General features: G+C 51.9%; 1 protein-coding gene across 1 annotated transcript in view; it reads left to right on the top strand.

Moving 5' to 3' along the window:
• The window catches only part of LOC119953700 (tripartite motif-containing protein 65-like), a 64,739-nt gene that overhangs the window by 8,662 nt on the left and 28,716 nt on the right, over positions 1 to 27,361 (top strand). The window contains exons 2-3 of the mRNA XM_038778247.1: positions 8,465 to 8,560; positions 22,366 to 22,599. Of these exons, the coding sequence (XP_038634175.1) occupies positions 8,465 to 8,560; positions 22,366 to 22,599 (330 nt within the window). The remainder of the gene's footprint in view (positions 1 to 8,464; positions 8,561 to 22,365; positions 22,600 to 27,361) is intronic.

Genomic DNA, 27,361 nt, shown 5'->3' with positions numbered 1-27,361 from the left:
GAAACCCCGGAGGGCAGGGGCTCGTCCACCAGACAAACATGGTTAATCCCACAGGAACGAGGGGGCAGAAGCCCCCCACCAGGATAATCACCTGGAACGTAAGGGGACTTAACGGCCCAGTGAAGAGATCCAGAGTCCTCACCCACCTCAGAAATATGAGGGCCGACATAGTCTTCCTCCAAGAGACGCATCTGAGGGAGCAGGACCAACTGCGGGTAAGAAAGGGCTGGGTGGGACAAACCTACCATTCCTGCTATGGGACAAGGGCCAGGGGGGTGGCGATACTGATCGGCAAGAGGACAATGTTTAGGGCGACAAAGACGGTTACAGACCCAGGGGGGCGATATGTCATGGTCAGCGGGGCCCTGGATGGGGCGCCGGTAGTCCTAGTCAACGTGTACGCGCCCAACTGGGACGACACGAGCTTCATCCAAAAGACCATGGCAGAAATCCCAGACATAGCGACGCATCGACTAATCATGGGGGGGGACTTCAACTGTGTACAGGACCCAACGACGGACAGATCAAACCCCAGAACGGGGAAAACCTCAAACATGGCAAGGGAACTCGGTCACTTTATGGAGCAGATGGGAGCTGTGGACCCCTGGAGGTTCGCCCACCCGGGGGAGAAAGAATTCTCCTTCTTCTCCCCAGTACACAACGTGTTCTCCAGAATTGACTTCTTTGTGGTGGGGAAAACGGTGCTTCCAGGGATAGACAAGGTGGAATACTCCGCAATTGTGATATCAGACCACGCCCCACACTACATGGACGTGCGGCTGGAGACGGGAAGGGCCCAGCGCCCCACATGGAGGTTGGACGGTGCCTTACTAGCTGACAAGGCCTTCAGCGAAAGGATAGCGCGGGCCATAGCGGAGTACACGGAGAACAACCAAAACGGGGAGGTATCATCCTCCACGTTCTGGGAAGCGCTTAAGGCCGTAATAAGAGGGGAAATCATTGCCTTCAAAGCGCAAAGAGATAGAGAGGAAAGGGTGGCTGGGCAGAAGCTGGTCGACTCCATACTGGAGGTAGACCGTAAATACTCCGAGGCCCCGACCGTAGAGCTCCTGGCGGAGAGAAAAGAACTACAAAGGAACTTTGACCTGCTCTCCACCAGGAAAGCAGTGCACCAACTCCGCCAGGCGCGCGGGACCCTGTACGAACACGGAGACAAAGCCAGCCGCCTGTTGGCACACCAGCTGAGAAAGCAGGCAGCCACCAGAGAAATTGGGCAAATCAGGGGTACCAGAGGCATGTTGGAAACAGAACCAGAGAGGATTAACAAAACCTTCAAGGCCTTCTACCAAGAGCTGTACACCTCAGAGCCCCCAACGGGGAAGGCTGGGACGAACCGGTTCCTTGATGGACTGGACATACCAGTCGTGGGAGAGGGAAGGAAACGGGACCTGGAAGCACCACTAGCACTGGGAGAGATCATGGACAGTATCAGCTCCATGCAGACGGGGAAGGCGCCGGGACCGGACGGATTCCCGGCAGACTTCTACAAGAAATTTGCGACAGCGCTGGCCCCGCACCTGCGGGAGATGTTCACAGACTCGCTAGCTAGGGGCACACTGCCACCCACGTTAGCACAGGCCTCAATCTCGCTGATACCTAAGAAAGACAAAGACCCAACGGAATGTGGGTCATACAGACCCATATCTCTGCTGAACGCAGACGCCAAAATACTGGCCAAAATCCTAGCCAAAAGGCTAGAAGACTGTGTACCTGAGGTGGTCACAGAGGACCAGACGGGCTTCGTCAAAGGTAGACAGCTCACCTCGAACATCAGGCGCCTGCTGAACGTGATAATGACCACGGGGAGAGAACACAAGAGGTGATCGTCTCCCTGGACGCAGAAAAGGCCTTCGACAGAGTCGAATGGAAATACCTCATAGAGGTACTGGAGCGGTTCGGGCTTGGAACAGGGTTCACCGCGTGGGTAAAACTCCTATACAACGCCCCCATGGCGATACCAACTCCCAATACTTCCAGCTGCACAGGGGCACCAGACAAGGATGCCCACTGTCCCCACTGCTGTTCGCACTAGCAATCGAACCGCTAGCAATTGCGCTCAGGGCAGCAAAAAATTGGAGGGGGATCCGAAGGGGAGGCAGAGAGCACAGAGTCTCACTCTATGCAGACGATCTGCTCCTCTACATCTCAGACCCACAAAGCAGCATGGACGGAATCATCGCGCTCCTGAAAGAGTTTGGAGCCTTCTCGGGCTACAAACTCAACATGAGCAAAAGCGAGATCTTCCCAGTACACCAGCAAGGGGGGGGGGGGGGGGGGGGGGCAGCACCAAAGGGGCTGCCGTTCAAACAAGCCCGACATAAATTCCGCTACCTGGGGATCCAAATAGCCCATGACTGGAAAGGGATCCACAAATGGAACCTCACCAGCCTGGCGGAGGAAGTAAAAAAGGACCTGCAAAGATGGAACACACTCCCACTCTCCCTCGCGGGGAGAGTCCAGACGATCAAAATGAACGTATTGCCCAGGTTCCTCTTCCTGTTTAGATCCATTCCGATCTACATCCCCAAGGCCTTCTTCATAGCGCTGGACAAACTTATCATGGCGTTCGTATGGGGGGGTAAAAATGCTAGGATCCCAAAGAAGGTCCTACAGAAAACAAAATCCAGGGGGGGGGCTAGCCCTCCCGAATCTACAATTCTACCACTGGGCGGCAACAGCCGAGCGAGTAAGGGGATGGATCCAGGAGCCAGAAGCCGAGTGGGTGCGTGCGGAGGAGGCCTCCTGCATGGGGACCTCCCTCCGGGCCCTCGCCACGGCAGCACTCCCATCCCCACCCAAAAAACACTCCAGCAGCCCAGTGGTGACAGCCACCCTCCAATCCTGGAACCAACTGCGGCAGCAATTTGGCCTGAACAAAATGTCGGACAAGGCTCCCATCTGCAACAACCATAGGTTCAAACCAGCACTGACTGACGCCACCTTCAAAAGGTGGAGACAGGACGGGGGGACACTGACAGTCAGGGACCTATACACGGACGACAGGATCGCAACACTGGACGAACTGACAGAGAAATTTCAGCTAGCTGGGGGGAACGAGCTACGGTACCTGCAGCTCAAAAACTTCCTACGAAAGGAGACAAGGACGTACCCACAACCGCCACGACAGACACTACTGGAAGACCTACTGGACGCAAGTATCCTAGAGAAAGGGAACTGTAGTGACATGTATGGCCGACTGGTAGATAGGGACGACACCGTACTGGACGCAACAAGAAGGAAATGGGAGGACGACCTGGGGATGGAGATAGGGTGGGGACTCTGGAGCGAAGCACTGCATAGGGTCAACTCCACCTCCACGTGCGCAAGGCTCAGCCTGACGCAACTAAAAGTGGTACATAGAGCCCACTTAACGAGAAACCGTATGAGTAGGTTCTTCCCGGAGGTGGAGGACAGATGTGAGCGGTGCCAAAGAGGCCCGGCCAACCACGCCCACATGTTCTGGTCTTGCCCCAGACTTGTGGAGTACTGGACAGCCTTCTTCGAGGTTATGTCCAAAGTGGTGGGAGTGAGGGTGGAGCCATGCCCGATAGTGGCGGTCTTCGGGGTTTCAGACCAGCCAGATCTATTCCTGGGGAGGAGGGCGGACGCCCTTGCCTTTGCCTCCCTGATCGGCTGCCGTAGAATCCTGTTTGGCTGGCGGTCAACAGCACCACCCAGAGCTGCAGACTGGCTGTCCGACCTCTCGGATTCTCTCCAAATGGAGAAAATCAAATTCGCCATCCGAGGGTCGGACGACGGCTTCCACAGAACGTGGGAGCCATTCATGCAATTGTTCCAGGACCTGTTTGTGGCCAACGTACAAGAAGAAGAATAGTCGGGGGAAGGTAGCCGGCGGGGAGGGGGGGGGGGGGGGGGCTACGGGCTCGTTACGAGGGTTTGATGGCTAGCTAAGGCCCAAAACCAAACTAAATAAATGCCAATAAACATGTTGGGGAATGTAAAATATGTATGCCGGCAAAGAGGGGGAGGCCACAGTTATTACTACGAAGATGCTCACCTGTAAATATATATGTTAATTTTTGCGTGTTTTTTTTTCTCTCTCTAACAATTTGTAATTTGTTCAATATAAAACATGAAAACTGAATAAAAAACATTTATAAAAAAAAGAAATAGAAAATAAATTCACAACAGAATTGGAAGAAAAGTACCCTCACATTTTGGGTCAAATCTTGCCTTTAAATGCTAGCCGATCAGGTTTCCTTATTGGAGCTTACAGAACCACGCAGTTCAGCGCATGCGCACCGATGAGCGGGCATACATGCACAGTGTGCAGTTTTGTATATAGTCGCGGCCCTCATTTTGAAGGCCGCTTGCAGCCGGTATTATTAAAAGCCCCAGCTGTGGCTGTTCCGTGCAAATTTGCGGCAATCGGGAGTGCCGCGACGGACAGCTCTGCGACCCTCCCGACACCCGCCCAAGACCCACCCGCGGGTCGCGACCCCGACGTTGAAAATGCCTGCTCTACACAAGTACCATCATGGGATCAGCAAGTTCCTAGTGTGACAGAGAAATGTTACTACTGAAATCAGGGGCTGTTTAGCACACTGGGCTAAATCGCTGGCTTTGAAAGCAGACCAGCAGCACGGTTCGATTCCTGTAACAGCCTCTCCGAACAGGCACCGGAATGTGGCCACTAGGGGCTTTTCACAGTAACTTCATTGATGCCTACTCGTGACAATAAGCAATTTTCATTTCATCTTATATTAAATTGGGATTCGTAATAGAGTGTTTCTCATGAGAGAAACTGTGACTTGTAGCAGGTCAGTGTAACAACTATGTGTGGATATTTTAATACGACTATAACCTTAGGGAGCATTCACACAGTGACCTATGTACAAATCTACATAATGTGTCAAAGTACAAGCTGACTGTTACCACAGCTTTTACAGGACGGAGAGTGGGGTGTCCTGCCTGAGATTGTAATGACTGCAGTTAATGCAATCCTTTATTTTACCCTTGTTAAGAAAAGCTTTGCATTTATTTATTGGAAATATTTTTATTGAAATTTTAACAAATTTTATACAAAGTTTACAAAAACCAAACACTAACACATAACAGTAATAACCCCCCCACCCCCACAACAATATAAACTAAACCCTCCCACCCACCCCCCTAACAGTTAATAGTGACCAACTCTTTAAAGTGCATTATAAACGGCCGCCATTTACAGTAAAACCCGTCCACCGACCCTCTCACGGTGAAATTGACCTTCCTGAGTTGCAAAAACTCCATCAGTTCACCCGACCGCACCGAGGTGCTTAGCGGTGTAGTCGGCCTCCAGCCTAAGAGGATCCACCTCCTTGACACAAGCGAGGCAAAGGCCAGGACATCTGCCCCCACTCCCGTCCGGAGCTCCGGCATATTTGAAACCCCAAAAAGTGCTGCCAGTGGGCAAGGCTCCAACCCAATGCCCAAGATTGCCGACATGGTATCAAAAAAGGACTTCCAGAAGCTCACCATTTGAGAACGACCAGAACATGTGCAGGTGGTGCGCCGGCCTCCTCGAACACGCATCTATCCTCCACCCCATCAAAAAACCGACTCATTCTAGCCTTCGTGAGGTCTGCTCAAAACACTACTTTTAGCTGGATGAGACTCAGCTTCACACAGGACAAGGTCATGTTCACCCTCCTCAATGCTTCGCTCCAAACCTCCTCCAAAATTGGCCCCAGCTCCTCTGTCCAATTTGCCTTCACTCCCTCAGCCGAGCTCGTCTCCTCCCCTACTATCCGTTGCCCGATGTACTAGCCACCTCAGACCCTGAGCGGGATGAAATCCGCTTGAGCAAGGTAGAAAGCTGCTTCACCAGGAAGGCTGGAAAATGTTTTTTGACCCAGCTACGCACCTGGATTTACCTGAACCCACCAGCATCTGTAAGCTCATGGGCGAGATTCTCCGCACTCCCGACGGTGCGGAGAATAGCGTGGCTCGTAAAATTTTACAGCCACGCTGTTCCGACGCCATCCCGCTATTCTCCGCCCCCCACGCCCAACTCCCGACACGAATCGCTGCCGCCGTTTTTTTACGGCCGGCAGCGATTCTCAGCTGATAGATGGGCTGAGTTCCCAGCCCTTTCCGGCTGTTTTTACGAACGGCAAACACACCTGGTCTGGCCGTTTGTAAAAACGGCCGTAAACACTCGCATTTTATAACCATAGCACCGATTGGCACGGCAGTACCACGGCCGTGCCAAGGGTGCCATGGGCCCACGATCGGTGGGCACCAATTGCGGGCAGCGGACCCGATGCCCGCGCACTATTTCTCCTTCCGCCGCCCGCAGTATCCATTCGCGGGGCGGCTGAGGGGCAACCTGGCCCGCGCATGCGCGGGTTTCGCGCAAATGCACGATGACGTCATCCGCGCATGCGGGTTGGAGTCTTCCAATCCGCGCATGCGCGGCTGACGTCATATGACGCGTCAGCCGGCGCTAACTCCAGCAAGCGGGCTTAACGAAATTCGTTAAGCCCGTGATGCCCGAGCTTACGGCGTCGGGCTGCTAGCCCCGACCGGGGACCAGAATCGGTTCCCGGTCAGGAAGGGGAGGGCTGGCGTCAAACCCGCCCGGGTTTGACGCCAGCCTTACGATTTCTCCCGTTTTGGGAGAATCGCGCCCCATATTTCTCCTTCAGATCCCCAAGGCTAGAGAACTGACCTTCTAAAAAGAAACCTCCCACGTTCTGTAACCGCTTCTCCTTCCACTCCCTAAACCTTGCAACCAGCCTAGCAGGCTCGAATAACTGATTTGCACAGATGGGAGCTAGCCTTGAGGCAGCCTTCAAATTGAAATATTGACCGAGCTGTCTCCAAATTTTTAACATGGCGACTGCCACCGGGTTAGTCAATTGTTTCTTCGGCACCATCGGGAGCCTTGCCATTGCCAACAATCCCAGGCTTGTTCCCCTCACAGACTTTGCTTCCACACAGAACCACTGCTCCTTTGAGTCACCACACCACTCCTGCACCTTTTCAGCATTAGCCGCCCAATAGTAATATTGAAAGTTTGGCAAGGCCAGCCCATCTGAAGCACTGTCTTCCTGATCCTCAGGCCCTAACCCGCCCAAATAAACCCAGTCACAAGTCGGTCAATCTCTCTGAAAAACGCCTTGGGCATTAACACCGAGAAGTGCTGGAATAAAAATTAAACTCTCGGCAAGATGTTCACCGTAACACATTATGGCCCTTGCATACTGAAAATTACTTCCTGCTAACCAGAACAGTAACCCCCTGAGCCCCCCTCTCTGCCCCATGCCCAAACACAAAGTATTCGCTCTTTCATATATTTAACGTATAGCCGGAAAAGACTGCAAAACGCTGTAAGATCCCCATAATATAATTTCCCACTGACATCTCCAGATTCCCAACATATAACAGCAAATCGTCGACATACAGCGAGATCCTATGCTTCACCCCTCCTTTAACTCCTAAGCTTTTGAAGTCCTCAGCACCATGGCTAGTGGCACTATTGCTAACGCAAATAACTGCAGCTTGCCAGCCCTGAAAGCATTCATCGCGGACCCGGTGATTTCCGCACTGTTTTTCGTGGGTTCCAATGGTGTTCCACGCGGCGCTGCTGCTAGCTCCTCACCGGTAGCAGAATCGGTGCAGGTGTGGCGCCGATTTTTCTGAGGTGAAACTCCACTGATTCTCCGTTGGCGTCAGCACTTGGACTTAGAAACGGAGAATCCAGACCATTATTTCTCCCCTGATTATTACCATCAGCGCCTCCCTTGGCATAGAGATTTGCATTTATATAGCACCTTTCATGACCTTGTGAGGTCCCAAAGAGTTTCACAGCCATTGAAGGATATTTGGAGTAATTGTTGTATTAGAGAATATACAGCAGCCAAATTATGCACATCAATGTCCCACAAACAGCAAGGATTTAGTGATGTAAATTATGGGATTAATGTATATTTTTTTAATGTAGAGTACCCAATTCACTTTTTTCCAATTATGGGGCAATTTAGCGTGGCCAATCCACCCACCCTGCACATCTTTGGGTTGTGGGGGTGAAACCCACGCAGACACGGGGAGAATGTTCAAACTTCACACGGACAGTGACCCAGAGCTGGGATCGAACCTGGGACCTCGGCGCCGTGAGGGAACCGGGCTAACCCACTGTACCACCGTGCTACCCAATGGGATTAATACTGACCAGGCCAACAGGGAGAACTCTTCTTCAAATGCTGTGTGGCACCTTTTATGCCCACCTGTGAACGCAGGTGGGACTTGGTTTAATTTCCCATCCAAAATATGGCACCATTGCCAGAACAAACCCCCCTGAGGGATGCCACTGGCGTGTCATCCGGCTAATGTGCTGAAACCGCTGCAATTAACCCACAATCTTCTAGCTCCAAGATTGCCACCCACTGAGCCAAAGGTAGAATTAATTTGCTTTTTACTCTTTATTAAAATATTTCAGAAGGAACTTGTGGCTAAACATGAGGAGATGGAGCGCCAAGTAAAGAAGACAGAAGGGTTAATCGATACACTGAAAATGCAGAGGATTTCTGTTAAGGTAATAATTATTCTAATTTTTACAACATGTTCCCTGAAGAAAAGCATCATTTTACTGGTCAAAACAGGAACTGCTGGAAATATACCGTGGATGAAAAAAGGAAAGATAAGAGTGACATTAAAGGCCTTGGCGTTCCTGGAATGGGCATTGATAATAGAAGTAAATACATTTCTGGTCCCTGATGATGTACAGACAATCCTTCTCTCTTGTCCATCTATTTTATCAGTAATGTTATGATGAATGCTCCTTTGAATCTCCCCTCCTTGGTCCTGCTGCACCCCATCTTTTCATTTGTGCTGTGTTTACATTGAAACTCGGTGGTGATTGTCCCTTTAAGGGCAACACACTCGACAAGGATTGTCTGGCTTGGGGGAACCAATTGGAATTCAGAGTTGGTCATCACCCCAGAGGACGGAGTCCCTTGGCAAGGAGAGATGTAGGGAGCAAGCTGCAGCCATGTGTCTGCTGTACAATTCTTCATTAATGAACACAAATGTATATATTAATTAAGTGTGTGAAATTGCATCCTTACATTTGGTATTGAAGATAAAATTATCATGACACTGGCCCTGGCCCGACACCTGTGAGTTTTAATCTAAGTCTGAAAAAAGGTAGCCACGCGGATTCCTCTCTTTGGGTGAATAGTCCCATTTGAGATGTTGAGATATTGCCAGAATCTGAGTAATGTAGAATCAGAAAAGATAGCCAGTTACACGATGCGTAGACAACAGAAACAACACGGCAAGACCCCGGGTCATAATCCACAAGAATTCTAGAATCCCTACAGTGCAGAAGGAGGCCATCGGGTCTGCACCGATCCTCCAAAAGAGCACCCTACCTAGGGTTTGTGAGGGCCACGAAGAGTCCAACACTGGGGCAGCACGGTCGCACAGTGACTAGCACTGTTGCTTCACAGCTCCAGGGTCCCAGGTTCGATTCCCGGCTTGAGTCACTGTCTGTATGGCGTCTGTACGTTCTCCCCGTTTGTGCGTGGGTTTCCTCCGGTTTCCTCCCACAAGTCCCGATAGACATACTGTTAGATGAATTGGACATTCTGAATTCTCCCTCTGTGTATGCGAACAGGCGCCGGAATGTGGCGACAAGGGCATTTTCGCAGTAACTTCATTGCAGTGTTAATGTAAGCCTCCTTGTGACAATAAAGATTATTACTATTATAGTTTGTGAGTCACGTTGTTTACAATAATATTTACACAGCGGCAGTAGTTCGCTACTGGTCTTCTCTCTAGCTGGTACCATACTGGCCGGCTCTATTTATGCAACAGAAAAGGCTAACAATTACCCCTTATTAGGGGAGCTCATATTCCCCGAGATCCATGGGGTAACCAATTGTCCCTACCCAGTAGGATCTGCGTAGATTGCAACACTGGGCCAACTCCCCTGCCCTATCCCTGTAACCCCACCTAACTTTTTGGACACTAAAATTTAGCATGACCAATCCACCTAACCGGCATATCTTTGGACCGTGGGATGAAACCGGAGCACCTGAAGGAACCCATGCAGACACGGGGAGAACTTGCAGACTCCTCACAGACAGTCACCCAAGGCTGGAATTGAGCCCTGGTCCCTCGCGCTGTGAGGCCACAGTGTTAACCACTGTGCCACCGTGCCGCCCATAAACTTTACTTAAGTTTTAAAAAAATGTTAAGTGAAACAAAGAGATACTGTAAAGAAAATGTAAAAGCGATCACACCGAAAGCAGTGCTTTCAGTAAAAGGTAATGTCCCAAGTCAACTGCAGTGAGGTGTCCCGAAGCAGGGGAAAATCAACAGGCTGAAGCTGAGTGACAGGCTCCCAACGAGCAGGACCAGAGCAGAGCTTGCTGGGTTACCATGGCAGCGATCCCTCCATTGATGAGCTTCAAGTAAAAGAAAAGTTCTCAACCTTTCAAGAAAAAGAAGGCAAGCTACTCAGTTTAAAAACAACTGGACCACACCAGGTCTCCAAGTGCGGGAAAAATAGATAAAATGCGCACCTTCAGAGAGAATAAACAAAAGAAACACTGGCCGGGATTCTCCCCTACCCGTCGGGGCGGGGGGGGGGGTCCCGGCGTGTTGGAGTCACGTGAACCACTCCGGCGTTGGGCCGCCCCAAAGGTGCGGAAGTCTCCGCACCTTTCAGGGCCAAGCCCTCACATTGAGGGGCTAGGCCCGCGCCGGAGTGGTTCCCACTTCGCCGGCTGGCGTGAACAGCCTTTGGCGCCACGCCATCCGGGGCCGAAAGGACTTTGCCGGCCGGCGTAAGTCCTTGCATGCGCCGGTGCGTCAGCGGCTGCTGATGTCATACCGGCGCATGCGTTGGGGAAGGGGCCTCTTCCGCCTCCGCCATGAAAAAGAGTGCCCCCACAGCACAGGCCCGCCCGCCGATCGGTGGGCCCCGATCGTGGGCCAGGCCACGGTGGGGGCACCCCCCGGGGTCAGATCGCCCTGCGCCTCCCCCCAGGACCCCGGAGCCCGCCCACGCCGCCAATCCCGCCGGTCAGGTAGGTGGTTTATTCCACGCCGGTGGGAGAGGCCTGTCAGCAGCGGGACTTCGGCCCATCGCGGGCAGGAGAATCGCCGCGGGGGGCCCGCTGACCGGTGCGGCGCAATTCCCGCCCCCGCCGACTCCCGAGGGGCGGAGAATTCGGGACACGGCAGGGGCGGGATTGACGCCGGCCCCGGGGATTCTCCGACCCAGCGGGGGGCGGAGAATCCGGCCCATTGACTCTCCAAACGGTCAAAAGAAGAAAAACATCCAGAGATCACTGAATGACCTTCCTTCAGTAAGAATGGAAGTTTTAAAAGTTCAAAAAAGAGCAGCCATGTTCGCACCAAAAACAGAGAGAAAGCCAAAAGCTGACAGCTGACAGCCTTAAAGTGACAATACATTTATACAATACAAGTGATAATGCATTTAAAGCGGCAATTCACTTAAAGCAGTAACCACAAAGAAAAAAAAGGCTATACGCAGAAAAATTAGAGAAGACCCCAGTTAGAGGGCAACTATCTAAAAAGGTCCATAGGCAACGGAAGACCACAGAGGAACATAGAACAGTACAGCCCCTTCGGCCCTCAATGTTGTGCCGAGCCATGATCACCCTACTCAAACCCACGTATCCACCCTATACCCGTAACCCAACAACCCCCCCCATTAACCTTACTTTTTTTAGGACACTACGGGCAATTTAGCATGGCCAATCCACCTAACCCGCACATCTTTGGACTGTGGGAGGAAACCGGAGCACCCGGAGGAAACCCACGCACACAGGGGGAGGACGTGCAGACTCCACACAGACAGTGACCCAGCCGGGAATCGAACCTGGGACCCTGGAGCTGTGAAGCATTTATGCTAACCACCATGCTACCCTGCTGGAGACAATGAAGAACTCGAGGAGAGGAAACGAAGACCTCAAAGAGAGGGTAAAAGAAGACCCCAGAAGGAGGGCAATGAAATACCCCCGAAGGGCAATAGATGGGCAATAGAAGACCCCAGAACATGGGTAGAAGAAGATTCCAGAAGGAGAGCCCTGAGAGAACCAGAGAAGGCCAACGAAGCACCTCACAAGAAGGGAAATTAGAGAATTTCAGAATGTGCAAACGTCACAGAGACAGTCACCCAATGCCGGGATTGAACCCAGGTCCCTGGCGTTGTGAGGCAACAATGCTAACCACTGTGATCGAGTGGGGCACCAATTCTAAACTGCCGTGATTTTACCTTCCATTGATTTTGACAATCCAGCAATTACTAACCAATATTCTCTCAAGTGGATGCAAAAGATCGCACAGCACCATCTTGAAGAGCAGAGGAGTTACTCCTTGTCCATTATCTTGGCTGGCACTGAGGGAGTGCTGCACTGTCAGAGGTGCTGACTTTTAAATGAGATGTTAACCCAATGCCCAGTCTGCCAGTTCAGATAGATGCTAAAGGCGAGCAGGCCAACCAATACAGAGGCACAGGCTGTAGTCATTATGACCAGCAACCCTGTTGCCAGTTCACAGTTTCACCAAGAAAGTTTGAGAAGTTAAGTGCAGTACAGAAAAAAAGAATTAGGAGACAACACGGTAGCATGGTGGTTAGCATAAATGCTTCACAGCTCCAGGGTCCCAGGTTCGATTCCCGGCTGGGTCACTGTCTGTGCGGAGTCTGCACGTCCTCCCCGTGTGTGCGTGGGTTTCCTCCGGGTGCTCCGGTTTCCTCCCACAGTCCAAAGATGTGCGGGTTAGGTGGATTGGCCATGCTAAATTGCCCGTAGTGTCCTAAAAAGGTAAGGTAAGGTTAGGGGGGGGGGGTTGTTGGGTGGATACGTGGGTTTGAGTAGGGTGATCATGGCTCGGCACAACATCGAGGGCCGAAGGGCCTGTTCTGTGCTGTACTGTTCTATGTTCTATGAGACAAAAACTGGTGTCTGTAAAAGTGACCATGAGCTTGTCATAAAAACCCAACTGGTTCATGCTTAAGGAGGGAAACCTGCTCTGCTCTGCTTATCTGTGACTCCAGTCCCGCACCAATGTGATTAATTGTTAGCTGCCCTCTGAAGTGTCCTAGTAAACCACTCAATTGACACACACTAAATGTCGGCCTTGCCAGGTGTGGCATGTTGCACCCACATCCCAAGAATGAATTATAATTAAAGTGAAACAGCCGGTCTCTGTGATCGTGCTGTGTTGAAGATAGCTGCCTACACAGGAGTAATTGTTGTGCGTCAAAGTGCTTCAGTGAATGTGAGACACTGCCCAAATTTAAGGCCACTTATTCTTGCTATCTGACTCACAGCTGCTGTCAGCTTTCCATTTGCAGCCATCGGGCCTGCCTTATGCTTGCTCTGCTGATCTTCAGAAAGAATGTAGTCACTGTGCTAAATATGGCGACGGCTGCCATATTTACTCAGCTGCCTCATCCTAAGTAGGGAAAATATTTGTACCCAGTCAGCGCCACTGCTCAGTTTGATAGATTAGTCACCCATACTGGGAGGCAGCTGCATTCACCATCCCACCTTATAGAGGACATTTTAATGCCCCCGCCCAGCAGAAACCATGAGGGATGAGGTTAAGATGGTGAGAGTTAGGGCAGCACGGTGGCGCAGTGGTTAGCACTGGGCGCTGAGGACCTGGGTTCAAATCCCGGCCCTGGGTCAATGTCTGTGTGGAGTTTTCACATTCTCCCAGTGTCTGTGTGGATTTCACCCCCACAACCCAAAAGATGTGCAGGTCAGATGCATTAGCCATGCTAAATTGCCCCTTAATTGGAAAAAAAAAAATTGGGTACTCCAAATTTATAGAAAAAAAGATGGTGAGAGTTGTGGGTTTACACTGCAGTCTACATACAATCCTGCCTCAAGCGCTAGTACTACCAGGGATGGGCAATAATGCTGGCCCAGCCAGCGATACCTGCTTCCCAATGAATAAATACAAAATCAGGTGATGGAACCATCAATTCACCAGACACGTGTTTCCGATATGAATCTAGGCTTTAATCGACTTACTTCTGTTGCCCGTTGATGAACTCTTAGTGAACTCAGGCTGACTCTGGACAAGGGTATTTATACAGCTGCACTAGGGGGAGGAGTCGTGGGTGGAGCCAAAGGTGGAGCCCAGTACAAGTTCCTGAGTACTCCCAGAGCTACTCCCCCTAGTGGTAGGATAGCGCTACTGCGCTTACAAAGACAGTGTGAATTATCATATATACATATATATATTACATTCACCATATTCACCACCTGCAAAAAATCCGGCGGGGGTGGTGGCCTACAACGTTCGGTGGTCGAATTGTCCGTTGTGATCTGCGGAGCACTGTGGTTGCAGCCTCTTGCGGTGGCTGGATGGGTGTTGTGTGCTGGGGTACGATGGCGGACTCCAGGGAGGGTTGTATCCGAGCTTCATACACTCCTGGTTCGACCGGGGACTGGAGGCGCTGGGGACTGGCCGGCGCGGGTGCGCGGAACTGGTGGAGCGGGCTCGGGAGCGTGAGGGGGCGGCAGCATGGGATGTAGGGTGAGAGGTCCTTCTGTGGGGGTAGAGGGGGCGCTGGATTCGGCGGGTGCCAGATCCCGGAGGGATACCGTTTCCTGACGGCCGTCAGGGAACTCGACGAATGTGTACTGGGGGTTGGAGTGGAGCAAGCACACCTTTTCAACAAGGGGGTCGGTTTTGTGTGCCCTGACGTGTTTCCTCAGAAGTACGGGGCCCGGCGTCATCAGCCATGCTGGAAGTGAGACCCCCGTGGTAGTGCCCCTGGAAAAAATGAAGAGCCTCTCGTGAGGGGTCTGGTTGGTCGCTGTGCACAAAAGGGACCTAATAGCGAGCCGTGACTTCCTGCCACTGGGAGACTTGGAGCTTTCTAGACTGGAGGGTAGCAGGACGGTTTTCCAGACCGTTGCGTTCTCCCTCTCCACCTGCCCGTTTCTCCTCGGGTTGTAGCTGGTAGTCCTGCTCGAGGCAATGCCCTTGTCGAGCAGGTACTGACGCACCTCGTCACTCATGAAGGACGAACCCCGGTCGCTGTGTACGTAGATGGGGAAACCAAACAGGGTGAAGATGCTATGCAGGGCCCTAATGACTGTGTGGGAGGTCATGTCGGGGCACGAGATAGCGAATGGGAAACGGGAGAACTCGTCTACGACTATGTTCTATGTTCTATGTTTAAAAAGTAAACGTTCTTGTTAGTTGAGGGGAGTGGACCTTTGAAATCAATCGCGAGGCGTTCAAAGGGCCTAGAAGCCTTGACCAGGTGGGCCCTGTCTGGTCTATAGAAGTGCGGTTTGCACTCCGCACAGATCGGGCAGTCCCTGGTGACCGCTTTTACCTCCTCGTTGGAGAAAGGCAGGTTTCGGGCTCTGATGTAGTGGGCGAGGCGGGTGACCCCCGGGTGGCAGAGGTAATTGTGGATGACTTTTAATCGGTCGATCTGCGCGCTGGCGCATGTCCCGCGGGATAGGGCATCCGGAGGCTCGTTGAGCTTCCCGGGTCGATATTTGATATCGTAATTGTAGGTGGAGAGTTCGATCCTCCACCTCAGAATTTTGTCGTTTTTAACTTTGCCCCTTTGCGAGTTGTCGAACATGAAGGCAACCGATCTTTGGCCGGTGATGAGGGTGAACCTCCTACCTGCGAGGTAGTACCTCCAGTAACGGATAGCCTCCACGATGGCTTGTGCTTCTTTCTCGACTGAAGAGTGTCGGAGTTCTGAAGCGGAGAGGGTACGGGAGAAAAATGCAACTGGTCTCCCTGCCTGATTTAATCTGGCTGCAAGAGCGACCTCTGAGGCGTCGCTCTCTACCTGAAATGGGGTGGATTCATCCACCGCCCACATGACCGCTTTGGCGATGTCCTCCTTGATGCCGTCGAAGGCCTGGCGTGCCTCGGCTGACAGGGGAAATCATGTGGCCCTAAAGAGTGGGCGGGCTTTGTTCGCATATTGAGGGACCCACTGGGTAGTAGGAAAAGAAGCCCAAGCACCGTTTGAGGGCCTTGGGGCAATGGGGGTGGGGGAGTTCTTAGAGGGGGTGCATACGGTTCAGGTCTGGGCCCAGGACTCCGTTTTCCGCGACATAGCCGAGGATGGCTAGTCTGGTTGTGCGGAAAACGCATTTCTCCTTGTTGTATGTGAGATTCAGTTTCTGTGCCGTCTGGAGAAAACAGTGGAGGTTGGCGTCGTGGTCCTGCTGGTCATAGCCGCAGATGGTGACATTGTCCAAGTATGGAAACATGGCCCGCAGCCCGATCTGGTCCACCATTCGGTCCATTGCTCATTGGAACACCGAGACCCCATTAGTGACGCCAAAAGGGACCTGGAGGAAATGGAAGAGGCGGCCATCGGCCTCGAATGCCGTGTAGTGGCGGTCCTCCGGGCGGATTGGGAGCTGGTGGTATGCAGACTTCAGATCCACCGTGGAAAAGAGCCGGTACTGGCCGATCTGGTTTACCATGTCTGCAATCCTGGGGAGGGGATACGCGTCTAGGAGTGTAAATCTATTTATAGTCTGACTGTAGTTGACCACCACACAGAATTTTTCCCCAGTCTTAACGACCACCACCTGAGCTCTCCAGGGACTATTGCTGGCCTCTATAACCCCCTCACTGAGTAGCCTTCGGACCTCTTCTCTGATAAATACCCTATTCTGCAGGCTATACTGCCTGCTACGAGTGGCTACGGGTTTACAGTCCTTTGTGAGATTGGTGAAGAGAGGAGGGGGGGGGATTCGCAGCATAGCGAGGCTGCAAATAGTGAGTGGGGCAGGGGCCCTCCGAAGCTGAGGGTGAGGCTCTTGAGGTTACATTGGAAGCCTAGGCCTAATAAGAGTGGCGCGCAGAGTTCGGGCAAAAGGTAGAGTTTGAATTTCGAGTAGCTAGCGCCTCAGATTGTGAGTGTCGCGCCGGTGCGTCCCTGGATCTGGACCGAATGGGAGCCTGAAGCAAGCGAGATAGTTTGCTGCACGGGGAAAACGGGGAGCGAACAGCGTCTTACCAGGTCTGGATGTATGAAGCTCTCAGTGCTCCCGAAGAGGCATGGAGTTTTGTACCCATTGATATGGACCTCTGCCATCGAGTTTCGTAGATTCTTTGGTCATGATTGGTCCAGGGTGACCGCGCTGAGTTGCGGGTAGTCGTCGGCTCAGCTGTGCTGGAGTGGCCCCGTGATGACTGCCCTCTGAGTTCATAGTCGAATTCGAATTCTTCCGCAGAGTTGTCTGAGCGCGGAGATGCCGATCGGGCCCTGGATCGCACGTGGCGGGCGGCGAGGAAGATGGCATCCAAGATGGCGGCCCCCATGAGTCGCACGTGGCCGGCCACGTGGTGGAGGTTTTCCAAGATGGCGGCCCCCGTGGATCGCACGTGGCTGGAGGGGGCGGAGTCGGGGCATAGGCCGCAGCGTTTCGGGCCCCGCGGGCCTGCGAGTGAGGGGAGCGATTACTTCGAGTCGCTGGAGAGTTGGAAGCTGGGGCCCTTTTAGCGAGGCACACTCTTGCGTAATGGCCTTTTCGCCCGCAGCTGCTGCAGGTCACGTTGCGGGCCGGGCAGTGCTGCCGCGGGTGCTGGTTCTGGCCGCAGAAATGGCAGGCTGGAGCAGCTTAGTGGCTGGCTGGAGCAGCATAGTGGCTGGCTGGGGCAGCATGGTGGCTGGGCGGCCGCATAGCACAGGCCTGGGGGAGTAGCTGGTCGGGGGCCCTGTGATTGGGTCGCGGGGTCCGCAGGGAATGAGTTAAGGCTGCGGAAGGAGACCTCCATCGTGGTAGCAGCTTCCACAGTCGTCTCTAAGTCCTGGGCCCCCTTTTCCAGCAATCGTTGGCGCACTAGTTAGACCTGAGGCCCGCTACAAAAACATCGCGTACCGCCAATTCCCTGTGTTCAGCCGCGGTAACCGCTTGGTAATTATAGTCATTGGACAAATTAAGTTCTCTTCGGAATTCGGCGAGTGATTCCGTAGGCTGCTGGCAGAGAGTTGTGAACACATGGCGAGCGCAAACTTCATTAATAGGCCTTACATAAATTTTATCGAGAACTGCTAGCGCCGCAGTATATGAACTGGCCGAGTTTAGTTGCGTAGAGATTCTGTGGCTCACCCTCGCGTGCAGTAGACTTAGCTTCTGATCCTCTGTCGTTTCGGCTGTGCCCGCTTCTGCCAGGTAGGCCATGAAGCACCGGATCCAGTGGGAGAAGATTTCTTTAGCCTCTGCATCCTGCGGGTCGAGTTCCAGGCGTCCAGGCTTGAGGGCCGATTCCATAATCGATCTTTACTGTTCTTAAGTCGATTAAAGTGATGGAACCATCAATTCACCAGACACGTGTTTCCGATATGAATCTAGGCTTTAATCGACTTACTTCAGAGCCAGCCTGTTACCCGTTGATGAACTCTTAGTGAACTCAGGCTGACTCTGGACAAGGGTATTTATGCAGCTGCACTAGGGGGAGGAGTCGTGGGCGGAGCCAAGGATGGAGACCAGTACAAGTTCCTGAGTACTCCCAGAGCTACTCCCCCCTAGTGGTAGGATAGCGCTACTGCGCTTACAAAGACAGTGTGAATGATCATATATACATATATATATTACATTCACCACACCAGGTTTCTAGGCAAAGTACAGGTCGCCTGTCCCAGAGAAGTGGGTGGCGGGGGAGGGGTGGGGGGGTGTTCCTAATTAAAATGGCGATGGCCCCCGATGGTATTGGCAGAAAGCCCCTGCCATTTTAGCTGTGGCACTGACTAAGTTCTTAGTGTGCAGTCCCAAACTCACCACATCCAGGTCCGAGGAGGCCAGGGTGACATTCAGACAGCCATTAAGATGGGGCTTCCCAAACTGTGATTCACAACCCCTAATAGGGTCGTAGAGACAGTGTTTGGGAGCTCCCTCTTCTCCAAATGGCAACTGTGGAGAAGAGACACTTGTGTGGTGTGGTTAGCTGCTGATTATTGTGTGTGAGGCGGGGGGGGGGGGGGGGAGGGATTGCTTACTGTGTGTGGGGGAGGGGGCGGGGGATAGGGGCTGATTACTGAGTGGGGGGGGGGTAGGGGCTGATTACTGTGTGTGAGGGGGGGAGGTAGCAGCTGATTACTGTGTGTGAGGGGGGATAGGGGCTGATTACTGTGTGAGGGGGGTATAGGGGCTGATTACTGTGTGTGAGGGGGGATAGGGGCTGATTACTGTGTGAGGGGGAGATGGGGCTGATTACTGTGTGTGAGGGGGGATAGGGGCTGATTACTGTGTGTGAGGGGGGGGATAGGGGCTGATTACTATGTAAGGAGGGGATAGGGGCTGATTACTGTGTGAGGGGGGATAGGGGCTGATTACTGTGTGAGGGGGGATAGGGGCTGATTACTGTGTGTGAGGGGGGATAGGGGCTGATTACTGTGTGTGAGGGGGGGATAGGGGCTGGTTACTGTGTGAGGTGGGGATAGGGGCTGATTACTGTGTGAGGTGGGGATAGGGGCTGATTACTGTGTGAGGGGGGATAGGGGCTGATTACTGTGTGTGAGGGGGGATAGGGGCTGATTACTGTGTGTGAGGGGGGGATAGGGGCTGATTACTGTGTGAGGTGGGGATAGGGGCTGATTACTGTGTGAGGTGGGGATAGGGGCTGATTACTGTGTGAGGTGGGGATAGGGGCTGATTACTGTGTGAGGGGGGATAGGGGCGGATTACTGTGTGTGAGGGGGGATAGGGGCTGATTACTGTGTGAGGGGGATAGGGGCTGATTACTGTGTGGGGGGGGATAGGGGCTGATTACTGTGTGAGGTGGGGATAGGGGCTGATTACTGTGTGTGGGGGGGGGGTAGGGGCTGATTACTGTGTGAGGGGGGGATAGGGGCTGATTACTGTGTGAGGGGGGATAGGGGCTGATTACTGTGTGAGGTGGGGGGAGCAGAGACCGATTTCTGTGTGCGAGGGGCGATAGGGCTGATTTTTGTGTGTGTCGGGGGGAGGGACTGTGGGGGGAGGAGGTTGATGTTATAGGTGGAGGAATTTGTTATAATGCGTGTGAGTGGGGGGGAGGGTGACGTGTTTCACTAAGCCTTTTGTAATTGGTGAATGTGGATTACTTTGATACGTCCTCCATGGGTACTTTGGTAGTCACTACTAGTAGTATATTACATGTATTACGGCACTGCCCGTATATTAGAGGTACAAGGGTAAATCTCTGCCTGCTGGCTCCGCCCAGTAGGCGGCGTCTAAAAGTGTGTGCTCTCCTGTGCTGCAGCCATTCTGGTTCCAGCTACAGGAGGCACAACATCTTGCTCAATAAAGCCTCGATTGTTCCATTATTCTCATCTTTGTGGTAATTGATAGGGCATCAGTTACATAGAAATTTGTACTTTTACAAAGTACTTTAAAACCCAGATTTTCATATTTATATATGATTCTCTGTGCCAAAATCGCACTCGGCGCGAGGGCGCAGAATGGGTGTCAAACCCGAGATCGTGTCCGACGCCCCTCCCGCCATTCTCCGGTCCCTGGAGAATCACCGCCAATCGGGCTCGCGCGGCCGACGCGGCGCCAGTCGGGGGCCGTTGAAAGAGGCCCCGCAGCGATTCTCCAAGTGCAGCTGGCCAAGTTCCCGCCGATGTGGTTCTCTCATGGTTCCACCCGGTGGGCATTTGGCATGGTGGCTGTGGACTCAGTCAGCGGCCGCCCTGGGGGAGGGCAGAGGGATAATTCACCGAGGGTTGGGGGGCCCTCCAGAATGGCCAGGCTATCGACCGGGGGCCACCGATACGCGGGCGCGCGCTGAGTGGGGCTTATTTCTTGGTGCCGGTCTGTCGTGTTGGTCGGCCATGTCGCGCGGGGTGGCCGACACAGGCTGACGGCCTGCGCATGCGCGGACCCCTGACTGGAATTGCAATGCCCCGTATTGGCAGCCGGAGCTGCGAGGAGCACTCTGGGGTCCTGCTAGCTCCCTGCAAATCGGAGAATCACGCTGGACTTTCTCCAGGTAAGTCCAGAGTGATTCGCATGCATTTTTTCGCGGGCATGGGGACATAGCCCCATTATTGGAGAATCCCACCCATGATGTCTGTTTAAATGTTGATCGAACAACTGCTTTTTTGCTGCTTTGTTATTGCTGACATCTGGGGTCATGTTAATTTTAAATTGTTAATGGAGGGTCTCATTGGCAAACGCTTTGGGAACATTGCAATGAAGTGTTTCTGGTTGGTTTAGCTCACTCGGCTAAATCGCTGGCTTTTAAAGCAGACCAAGCAGGCCAGCAGCACGGTTCGATTCCCGTACCAGCCTCCCCGGACAGGCGCCGGAATGTGGCGACTAGGGGCTTTTCACAGTAACTTCATTGAAGCCTACTCGTGACAATAAGCGATTTTCATTTCATTTCTAAAGTTGCAGGCAGCTTACTCGACTGAGTTGTAATTGGAGCAGGTATCAGGTGATGTGCTTGTATGAAGATTTTTCTTATCGTGCCACTGTGACTTTTACCAAAGCATTCCCCGTTGTGACAAAGCTGCCAGTATATACGTAGCCTCCAGGTGGTGACTGTACAGTTTCAACAATGATTACCATTCCTCACACATTTCTCTTCTAAATCGAGGAAGATTTATTTTGGAGCCCGATGGTAACCCGTAAATGGGGACAGAGGACGAGGATTGAACAGGGCCAGTGTTATTCTATTCACCAATTAGCCCACAAATACACACACGGCAACATACATGTTTGGAAATACAGGTGCACATCCCCCTGGACTTGTGCACACACTCTGGCATGCATGTACTGAGGTCACCTTTAGGTGTTGCTTGAGGGATAAACATTGGCCAGGACGTGAGGGGAAATCTTTTCTTTTAAAGGGTCCTATGGGATCTCTTAAATCCATCCAAGAGGGCAGAAACTCGGTTTATCATCTCACCTCGAAGACAAGCGCTCCAACAGTGAAGCACCCCCTTAACATGTTAAATTCAGTCATAGGATATGATGGAGGAGTAATACTGAAGGGAAGACAAGCTGCGGTAAGTTTATTCCACACGCAGCTCAGCCGAAGTACAAACTCCTTATAGTTCCCCCACTGTAACAGTTCCAGCTGGCTGCATTTATACTCTTCTGAAGTTTGAGCCAATTACCATCGCCTGCCTTTAATAAGGCTTAACAATATAACAAAGCTTAACAATATAATTGCCAAAGTATGCACTTGCTGACACATTGACTGTACTGAGAGTGACAGCCTCGATGCTTTGCTCTACTCTGACTCTGAGGGGGAAAGTGCTGTCACTGAACCACAACTGATAGCCACCTAGAGAGCAGGCCTGGGGGTGAAGGAGGGGTGGAAATATCAGCAGATTCCGCTGACGAGATTTGTTTCCTGTGATTTCAGGACTCTGCTTCTCGGGCACAAACAAACTATGTCAACAAGTTTGTCATGTTAAAGACGGAGCTGGAGGAGGTGCAGGACAAAGTGATTAAGTACATTGAAAACGAGGAACAGGTGGCACTGGAGCAGGCTGACTGTGCCTTGGAGAGACTGGAGGAGAAGTGTATCGAGCTGCGAGAGGTCAGGCTAAAGCTTGCGACCATCTTAAAGAGCAATGACTCCGTGCAGATTTTAAAGGTATGGATGGCCCAAACCTACCATTTTGAATGTGTTAGGATAGTGGACCAGACCCCAACATTTGTTCGAATCCCAGTCGAGAACCGCAAACAATTTTTCTTTCAGTAAAACTGAGGAACGGATGCTTCACCCCAGGGGTGTTGATTCTGACCAAAGGTATTCTTTATGTTAAAATAAACCTTAATTTAAACACAGAATAAACCACGTTAACATAAAAGAAATTGCTTTATAATTAACAGTTAAACAGTTCTTAAATAAAAAGAAAAAACTTGAACTTATTATCTACACATACAACAAATTCCAATTAAGCAACCCTATTCAGTTCAAATGCCATTTATAACTAATGTTATCAAAACAGGTTACTTGCTTATCTGTGCAGACAGAGACCCTTATCTATGGAGAGAGAGACGCATTTCAGGAACTACCTGAAGATCCTTCTGTCTTGTCAGACTCTTCTGCTCAACCTAACAGCATTTGGCAAAACTACAGAAATACCTGGCTCCTCCCATTAATTACATAATCTGTATCCAACTAAGACATTCCATCAACTGCTTAGCTAGGGCTAAATACAATCCCTCATAGATTATCTACTCTCCAGGGAATCTCCAGCAATCAAAACAATATCCCATTAGCCATCTCTCTGTAAACAAGTATGACCCCACCTTTTATGACTCCTTAATTATAGCTTTAGTAGACACACAGCCTGTATGTATTTTAAATCAGGGGTTTTAATAACATTCCTACCACAAATATGAAATATAATACATAACAATTTCAACATAGATCACAAATTTAACAAGACTTAGGGGCAGCACGGTAGCATGGTGGTTAGCATAAATGCTTCACAGCTCCAGGGTCCCAGGTTCGATTCCCGGCTGGGTCACTGTCTGTGTGGAGTCTGCACGTCCTCCCCGTGTGTGCGTGGGTTTCCTCCGGGTGCTCCGGTTTCCTCCCACAGTCCAAAGATGTGCGGGTTAGGTGGATTGGCCATGCTAAATTGCCCGTAATGTCCTAAAATGTAAGGGGGGGTTGTTGGGTTACGGGTATAGGGTGGATACGTCGGTTTGAGTAGGGTGATCATGGCTCGGCACAACACCGAGGGCCGAAGGGCCTGTTCTGTGCTGTACTGTTCTAAGTTCTAAGCTCTAAACTTGCCTTACCACCGACTAATTTCATTTCGCTGTAGCAGACAAAATTGAACTTCTCCTGTTGGTTAGACCCATCAGTAATTTCATTCACGGGATGTTGGGTGTATCTGGCAAAGTTGGCATTTTTTGCTCATTCTTAGATACCCTGTTATTAATGAACTACATAACCCACCCTTCAAGCACCTGAAGTTGAAGAAGGAAATCCTGCCCCTCCACTCTTCTGAAATTAGTGCTGTTGAAAGGAACCCTGCTGAGCTTAAGGGGCTGTTTAGCTCACAGGGCTAATCGCTGGCTTTGAAAGCAGACCAAGACAAGCCAGCAGCACGGTTCGATTCCTGTGACAGCCTCCCCGAACAGCTGCCGGAATGTGGCGACTAGGGGCTTTTCACAGTAACTTCATTGAAGTCTACTTGTGACAATAAGCGATTTTTATTTTCATTTCATTTCATTTTAAGAGAGTGAAATCATCAGCAGAACATGGGTTTTAATAGAATTCTTCAAATACCTCTCACCCAGTGTCATTCGTGGCATTGCAAAGCAGCAGTTCAGAACACTGAGCTCAGCAATATTGACCAAATAGAGATAAGAGTCAGAGATAAAAAGATCAAGAGAGGGAAGTGAAAAAGAGAGAAAGAGAGACAACTAGGATAGAAAGACAGGGATGGGATGGAGAGAGAGAGGTAAAAAGGGAGATACAGATTGAAAGACGGGAGCCAGAGAACGAGAGACACAGAGATGGAAATGGGGAGACTGAAGGGAGACAGAGATGGAAAGGTAGAGGCTGGAGGGTGAGATGGAGGCAGACAGAGAGAGAAGGAGATATATGCAGATAGGGGGAAAGTGGGAGTGGGAGTGAGAGAAAGAGAGACCACAGTAGAAACTGAAAGGGAGATTGAGCTGAAATCGTTGGGTCTGGGAGGGAACCACGACCCGAACCCCAGCAATAACAGCGCATCATCTTACAGCTGAACATTAATGGAGCATAAACTCACGAGACAGGCATTAATATCAGCAATTTGGTGTTTGACAATTGACTGTCTGTGTCGGATTTCCCATCATTAAATGAATTGATCTCTGTCCCGAGATATTACACCACACTGGTGCACTGGACGGTCATTTGAATCCTGTGCACTTTAATTCCAAGAATAACCAAACAGTCCCTTTGGGCTGACCATTAAACATGTTGGTTACACATTTCAAAACTTTATTTATTGCTCCATCTACCTGTGTCTCTCTCAGGTTAAAATAACTGGAATTGAGATAATCCCATCTTGACTACCTTCTGGTATACTTGGTGATGGAGTTTGATACTTCGAACACAATTCTTCCCAAAAGGGAACAAGGTCCCCGAGCGATCGCGTTTAGCCGTGTGTTTCCCAGCACTCGCCCTGCTGACTCGCTTTGAAAAAGGGGCCTAAGTGGGGAGCGTGCGGCCGAAGCTGCACGTAGCCCTGTTGTTTACAATGGGGAACTTCGTTTGCTGTAACTCCCCATTGTAGCAATTTAAAAATGACGACCTGATCTCCGTGGCCCCGAAAAGAATCCCAACCTCTTTCTCCTCCCCACCCCAACCCAAAGGCAACATGGGACCCTGGCCCCCCCACACACGGTGCAACCACGGCCCGATCGCACACGTGCAACAAACTGCCAGCTGGGCAGCTTGGCAGTGCCAGGCTCGCATCCAGGTGGCACGGTCATGGTGCCAGACGCACATTTCCAGGGTGCCCCTGTGGCACCAGCAGTGCCAGGGCACCACCCTTCCCAAAGGGCATGTACTGGGGGCCGCGCTTGTGGGAGTCATTGCCTAGCATCACAATCACATCTTGATGCCTGAACACTGCGGAGACAACACCACACACGCAGCAGCCAACATCTGAGCACCCAGGGGATAAGACACAGCTCCGGCGTCATGTCCACGGCCGGAGGGTGGGTGGGTGCCTCAGGGAGGGGGTATGCCTGGAGAGATGGGCCAAGGGATCGGAGGTCAGCCCGCATTGCGGAAGAAAGTGACAGAGGCAACATACTGCTTGTGCACAAGGGTGTTTAATGTGTTTTCCAATTCCCCACCCTCCCGATGGTGCTGCACCGATCCTCAATGTGCTTTGCCCTCCTAGCTCTACCACTACCTCTGTGTTTCCCCAGGATGCACATCAGTGGTGCAGACAGCCAGCTGCCTGTCTCATCCCATGGCTTACGATGCTCCTGGAGGGCCGGCGCTGTCTGCTGGAGGACCTGCGGGAGAATGGACATGTGGTCAGTGGGAGGGATGGATGGGTTAGTCAGTAAGGCAACAATAACTCACGTTTAACAGATCCTCCAGGTAGAGCCTGATGGTCTCTCACCTCTGCGGCGTCCGTCTGCTTCTGCGGGGGTGACAGATCTGTCCTCAGCCACACCAGTCACCTTTGGGGCACGCTCCTTGAAAGAGGTCAGGATTCTTGAGTCCAGCACCCCATCGCTAGTCTGGGCCCTTTCCCGGCGATTATGGAAGAGCTTTTCCTGAGGAGATACAAGGGGGTATCGTTCGCTACACGCATGGTTCACAGTGTAGGGGGGGTGAGAAGTGAGGGTTGGGGTGGGTTGTTGAAGGGGTAGGGGTTTGAGGGAGGGTTGGGGGGGTCGCATGAAGAGTTGGGGGTGTGTGTGCTCCCTTGCGGGGGGTGGGGGTGTTGGTGTCTCGTCACGCATGCTGCCTGTTGAACATTTTTGACCTTTTTCCTGCACTGGAGGACTCCTGGTCACACTCACCGAGCTCAACAGCTGCCATGCATCATCCCCGGCATCACTGGCTGCCCTGAGGCTGACTCTCCTGGACCCTTGGAGGTACAGGACATCCCTCCTGGCCTCCGCAGTGTCTCGCAGCCTCCCCAGATCTCTGTCCCCTCGGCACCATGTGAGCTGGCTGGAGTTGGCTGAGCAAGTGCAGCTTAAATGCTGCTCGATCTTGTTAGCGGGGGCTGGCGAGGGCGGTCCCAGTGAATAAACTGGCGAGTCTTCATTTGTAGCGAGAAGCCCATGAGGCCTCGTTAAGTGGACCATTTAACGTTGAATTGCGTTGCCGGCCTCGATGGACTGAGCGGCAGGAAGCTCGCGGCAGTTCCTGCTCACTAACCATACTTAGAAATTTTTCCGGACAATCGTGCTCATGGTCTTTCGCCACTTTGGTTGCGTTAGTGGGTGAACATTTCAACCCCAGGCTGCTCATAATAGTTTGACGTTTCCATTTTTGTACAGCTGCCCAAACCCAAGGGGAGTCCATGCCTGAGTTTTTGGCCCAGCTGAGGAAGCTCGCGGAGTTCTGTGAGTTCAGGACATCCTTGTCAGAAACATTGCGAGACAGACTGGCTTGTGGGATCCACGACCCAAAAGCAGCTACAGACTGAATCACGCTTGGACCTGAAGAGAGACGACGAAATCGGCATTTCCAGCGAGGAACAAGGGGCTGTAAGGTTTGGAGGTCCTCAACCGGCCTTCGAGAACCAAAGATTCCAGCCTCCTACTTTGGGGGTGTTACCGATGAGAGCTGGTCCGTTGTCGGTGGAGCTAAGATACCTGATGAATATTTTCTCCCAACCCAGAGGAATCAGGTCGCAGAAACCTCCGAGACCGGGCTG

This window comes from Scyliorhinus canicula, chromosome 18, assembly GCF_902713615.1.
Source record: "Scyliorhinus canicula chromosome 18, sScyCan1.1, whole genome shotgun sequence".
NCBI lineage: Eukaryota > Metazoa > Chordata > Chondrichthyes > Carcharhiniformes > Scyliorhinidae > Scyliorhinus > Scyliorhinus canicula.
The sequence above is the reverse complement of the archived record's forward strand: the minus strand, read 5'-3'. Positions and strand labels throughout refer to the sequence as shown.